This window comes from Lytechinus variegatus, chromosome 8 (assembly GCF_018143015.1).
Source record: "Lytechinus variegatus isolate NC3 chromosome 8, Lvar_3.0, whole genome shotgun sequence".
NCBI classification, from domain to species: domain Eukaryota; kingdom Metazoa; phylum Echinodermata; class Echinoidea; order Temnopleuroida; family Toxopneustidae; genus Lytechinus; species Lytechinus variegatus.
This window is the reverse complement of record NC_054747.1, coordinates 3,451,550-3,456,994: the sequence shown is the minus strand read 5'-3', so window position 1 is coordinate 3,456,994 and position 5,445 is coordinate 3,451,550. Positions and strand designations below refer to the sequence as shown.

Below are 5,445 nucleotides of genomic sequence, written 5' to 3'. Positions count from 1 at the left end.
TTTGTTGAATTACCATCATAATCTTGAACGTTTATAGATCTGATTCATATTACTTTGACATAAGAGTACATGAATTTGGCGCTCTACCACTGATGACCGGTTATCTCTAAATGCAAAGCTAATCTGGTCCGGTATCAGAATTTTCTCAGAGTTGGACGAACTCGCTCATTTTCGAGTGAGATTTGCATCTTTCTAGAGTAATTTTACACTTTTTTGGACTAAAAGTGTTTAAAAGATGCAAAGTTCACTTCAGAAAGAGCTATAAGTCACTCTAGAAGGACGTGCAGTTCACTCCAAATGGATTGGTCCTTACTATCACTCTATTAAAGGAGGTGTTGCAAGAAAATGTTTGCAATCAATCGCAAATATTCCGTTGCAATTTTACGTTTGATTGATCACTTTTAACTATAGCAAATCGGGGCTAATATTTTGTGCTCAATCAGCTCTAACCCAGGGAGCGCGTAGCGAGCCGGCGCCCAGGAGCTCACCGTGTTTTTACACATACTCACGGGACAAGGGTAGATTATGGTCAAATTATCTAGCAAGATAAATAATGAAAAGAGAAATTATGCACTTACCACGATTATATGGATGGTCTAATTGAGTGGCAGTTTTCCTGACATCTGGGCACAGACTGGAACCTCTCTAAAAAACCCCGAAAAGTTCTCTCCTTCTACCCCCGTTTCGAACGGCCATTTTGTTACAATTCATAACAAAAATGTTTTCATAATTTATCTTGCTAGATATATTGACCATAATCTACCCTTGTCCCGTGAGTATGGTCAATTACACGGTAAGCTCCTGGGCTCCCGACCGCTACGCGGGCGGGAGTTCCCTGGGTTAAATTAGCTCGTAAAAAAATGTATAATCAATCTTGGCATCAGAGTAAATTGCAGTTAGACTGTAAAAAGGAATATTAGATGGAATGTAGTTGGATCAGAATTACGGTAATGTGATCAATTGATAGTTTATCAAGTGACTTTATCGACGATCTACAATGGTCAGAAACGATCTGAATTTGCTCGTAGACCAAGTAAATTCACAATCGTTACGTACAGCCACTTGATTCAACAAAAGAAGTCTTTCTGCTTTGTAGTTTTATCCACATCCGATTTAAAATGTTCAAGGTTTAAAGAAATTTTGTACAACGCTCTTTGAAACAAACTATTGGGACACCTGCAGTGGTTGTGCTACAGTTTAAAACATCCACGCTTAATTTGTTGAACATTACATATATTTATTCTTTATGATTTTAAACAGCTGTTTTATACTGTTAAACAGCTACTGTACATTATCTTCAACAGCGTTTGCACTGCATGTTCCGTGTATCATAATCATGTATATTTATTTGCGATGCTTTTGCCGAGTCAGTATGTCATCAGAACAGATAATTTCAGTTCGTAAAACAATTTTAATGATACCATCCTGGAATTGCTATTTATGCTGTTTTAGGCCTTACTTGTTTTGTGTGAAATTTTATTATTGTACACAATTTTCTGTTTATAACGTGGAGAAGGTTTACGGTTCACCATGTGTAATATGAAGTAGGGAATGGAAATACAAGCAACAAAATTGAAATGGAAAGAAGAGAAAGGATGAAAAAAAAGGAAATTAGAGGTATTCTTTTCTTGAAAGTGAGTGAAGTCCTGAAAAGGACTGTAAAGCAGATGAGATGAGCTGAATATGGCTTGAGTAGCGATGGTTTGAGTAGTAGCAGGATGAGTGAAGAGAGGTTACTCGACGTTTCGGGCAGGTTGACTGACTGTCCATCTTCAGAAGACGGACAGTTGAAATGGTGAACCGTCAACCTGCTCCATGTTATAAACTCCACCATGCAAACCTACAAATAACATTTGCTATGTTTACCTGTTTTTTTATTGATTCTATTGATGATTAGGTGCAATTGATAGTACAAATAATCTGTATATAATCGGTCGCCAAAGACTATTATGAATGCGATACGAACGATATATCAATATGATCTAAAATACACCGTAAATTGAAACTGTTTATATTGTATGCACGTTTATTAATCATTTGACTCCGACACACGATCCATCGAATTGAGCTGCGTTGGGTCTAGTTTGGACACTGATTCCCATGCTCGAATATGTAAAGCATACAAGTTAAATACAGGTAAATCTATATAACACGCTGATACCTTGATTTAATGCAGATTGTGTACCCTACCTCGTGTATGAACCATAAAGGAGATCTGTCGTCGTGTATATATATATATATATATATATATATATATATATATATATATATATATATATATATATATACAATGATATATTTATATATATATCGCATTCATTTACGAAGTTTCGTTCAAAAAAGTAAAATATTGTAACAATAAAATCAGTTTGTCCAATCATTCTGGACGTTCCCCTGGATAGGTAGTATAGAAAGTGCACTCTAAAAATGAAGTGCTAATTCAGCTCTTAAAGAGCGTGTATAATGACTGCACTTCGGAGTGCTGATTTGTCTAGTTCAAATTTGAACGAGAAAAATCAGCACTCCGAAGTGCAGTCACTATACACGCTCTTAAAGAGCTGAATTAGCACTTCGTTTTTTAGAGTGTAGGCTCCATTCCAATAAAATAATACATTAGTACTTTAAATGTTTTTATCTATTATTGATAATTTCATGAAAACTTGGCAACTTTTCTTAAATCACGTTTCATAAGTTTTTACACTGATTCCCGTGCTCGAATATGTAAAGCATACAACTTGAACACAAGTAGATTTTATATAACATGCTGATACCTTGATTTAATGCAGATTGTGTACATTACCTCGTGAATTAAAATTCAATAAAGTTATGCACCATAAAGGAGATCTGTCTTTGGGTATATATATACTGCATTTATTTTACGAAGTTTTGTTCAAAAAAGTAAAATATTGTGACAATATATAATCAGTTTGTCTAATTGTGCTTAGGTAAGGTGAATTTGTGCGTATATGAGAGAATCCACGATGATGTGTATTTCTATAGAAGTCACCCTTGTTTGAGGTCCAAGTCAAACAGACATGTATACATAGAACTACAAGGAAATATGGTAATATGGTAGGCTTACATTGGACCAATTGAACCCCCCAACAAAAAACAAGTCACGTTTATTAATGGTTTTAAAAACCATTCCTTTGTGCGGATAGAAACTGCACAGTTTTAAGTGCACCAAGGGCAGAACATTTTTTTACGATTTATTACATTGACTACAATGTACAATTAATCATAAAAAAGCGTACGATTAATCTCTAACCTTTGTGTTACGGGACCCCGGTCTGAAAAAATGTTTCTTATCTAATATCTAGATATCTTGACAATTATTATGCACAATATGTCTGTTAAATCTCAATTAACATGATTAACATGATTTATATCGTACTTTATACATACAGGGTGCTTCTAAAAAGAAACCGAAGTTCAAAGGTGAGCTATTTCAAGAATGCACTAGTTATTAATGTGATTTCTATTTTACATAACTAAGTAAAACATCAACTGTGATTTGACACCTTGCTTGCGTCTCAATTGGCACCGGTCATGATTCTTCAAAAACATTAAAACAAAGAACCTAAAAGTAAAAAAAAAGAGTAAAACTTGAAAAAAGTAGGTTGTGTATCCGAATGAAACACTTGGATGTTTTACGCTTTGAGCACTCTGCTGAGTGGATTTGGCGAATTATAAATCATGACTGTCATCATGATTATCAAATCATATCTCTATTTTCATAATTATCATATCTATTCCATACCAATGAGTGGTGCAATTCCTTTATACACATGCACACCGTTGCACATCTGGCATAGGTTGAAGGGTCTACTTAGCTTTACGCGATTACCGAGGTCTTTTGGTCAAATAAATTGTCCGAATGCTCTCTCTTCTCTGCAAGTTTCCATTGAAGTCTTGACCAAATAAAGGTACCCGGATGGTCGAACTAGTCTTCCTGGTCAAAATCTCTCTTAAGGCCTTCCTGAACTCTGGACAGTGGATGCTGTAAATTACTGGATTCACGCACGAGTTCAAGAAAGCAAGAGCGACCAGCGCTTCGTATGGAGGGCTGTAGATGAAGCTTGCATCCAACCACTGCATGCTAACGGCCAAGTACGCGAACGTATTCGGTGCCCAACAAATGATGTACATTACAACAATGATGAAAAGGAGTTTGACTGCGCGTTTTTTCGCGACAACGTTTCTGTAGGCAGGACTCGAACGATGATTCCGTACACTGCTGGCAAAGCGTCGAGTCTGCCGATGAAGAGTTGTCACGATCAGAACATGAACGGCCAACATTACAGATGATGGTAGCAAGAAGAATATTACGATTACAAATATGCCATAGATCTCCTGTATAATAGTAGATTGGTAGCGATATATGCAATTGTGTGAAAGTGGTTCAACAACATGAAACACGAATTCGGGAGCAACACACACACAAGAAGAGCACCAAATTATACCCACGACGATGGAAACCCGACGACGTGTTATTAATCGCTTAGCACGCAACGGAAACACTACGGCGATACAACGTTCAACTGCGATCGCAGTGAGTGTGAATATCGAAGCGGAGCAGGATACCCAAAGAAGAGCAGACGATTTGACTAGTTTACAGACGAAATTCCCAAGGAACGTTACTGGAACATTCTGTGGTGTCGGATGCGGAAACATGAACAGTGACGTCAAAAGATCTGCCGCAGCAAGAGCGCCGATGAGAGTATCTGCGGGCCGCCTCGTCGTTCGTCTTTGAAACAAAACTATCACGACCAGGGAATTTCCGACCACGCCTAACGACGCAATTGCGGTCTGGAGTATCTCCCACCATGACCACGTGACCGGGTTCCACAGCCAATCAGAGAAAGGCAATCCAGATATATTTGAAGTGGTTTCGATGCTGATTTCACCATGGGACTCTTGCGGAATCTTAGAGTCTGCGATCAGTTCTATCTCGGAAACTTGGTCGGATCCCATGTTGATCACTCTTGACGCTCCCCTGGATAGGTAATATATAAAGTAGGCTCCATTCAAACTAAATGATACATTGGTAATTCAAATGTTTTATAAACCTACCCCAGGAATCTATTTTCGATAATTTCAGGAAAACTTGGCAACTTTTCATATGCCATGTTTCATAAGTTGACTTGGCAAAATAATGTATTTCGCCATTTCTACAAGTCGACGACACCGTCAAGTTTCCGTAGATATCAGCGTTAACAATTTAAAAATATTAATGGCTCTGTTAAAATTCATAATTCAATTTTTTGAAGGGATAAAGCGAAAATATAAAAACAGGGCAGCGGAAAAAGAAGAGAAGTAAAAAGGAAGAAACGAGGAAAGCGAAGAACATGAAGCCGAAAAGAAAAAGTAGGATAAGAAGTAAAGGAAGAAGAAGAAAAAGCACGAGAAAAGGAAAATTATTTAGGAAGAAGTAAGTATGAGTAG

At 37.2% G+C, this 5,445-nt stretch overlaps 1 protein-coding gene across 1 annotated transcript; it reads right to left on the bottom strand.

The window, feature by feature from the left end:
• Nucleotides 1-3,843: 3,843 nt before the first annotated feature.
• LOC121420587 (QRFP-like peptide receptor) lies at nt 3,844-4,974 on the bottom strand. The gene has a single exon (XM_041615251.1). It carries the CDS (start codon nt 4,972-4,974, stop codon nt 3,844-3,846), a length of 1,131 nt encoding a protein of 376 aa, XP_041471185.1.
• Between the last annotated feature and the right edge of the window lie 471 nt (nt 4,975-5,445).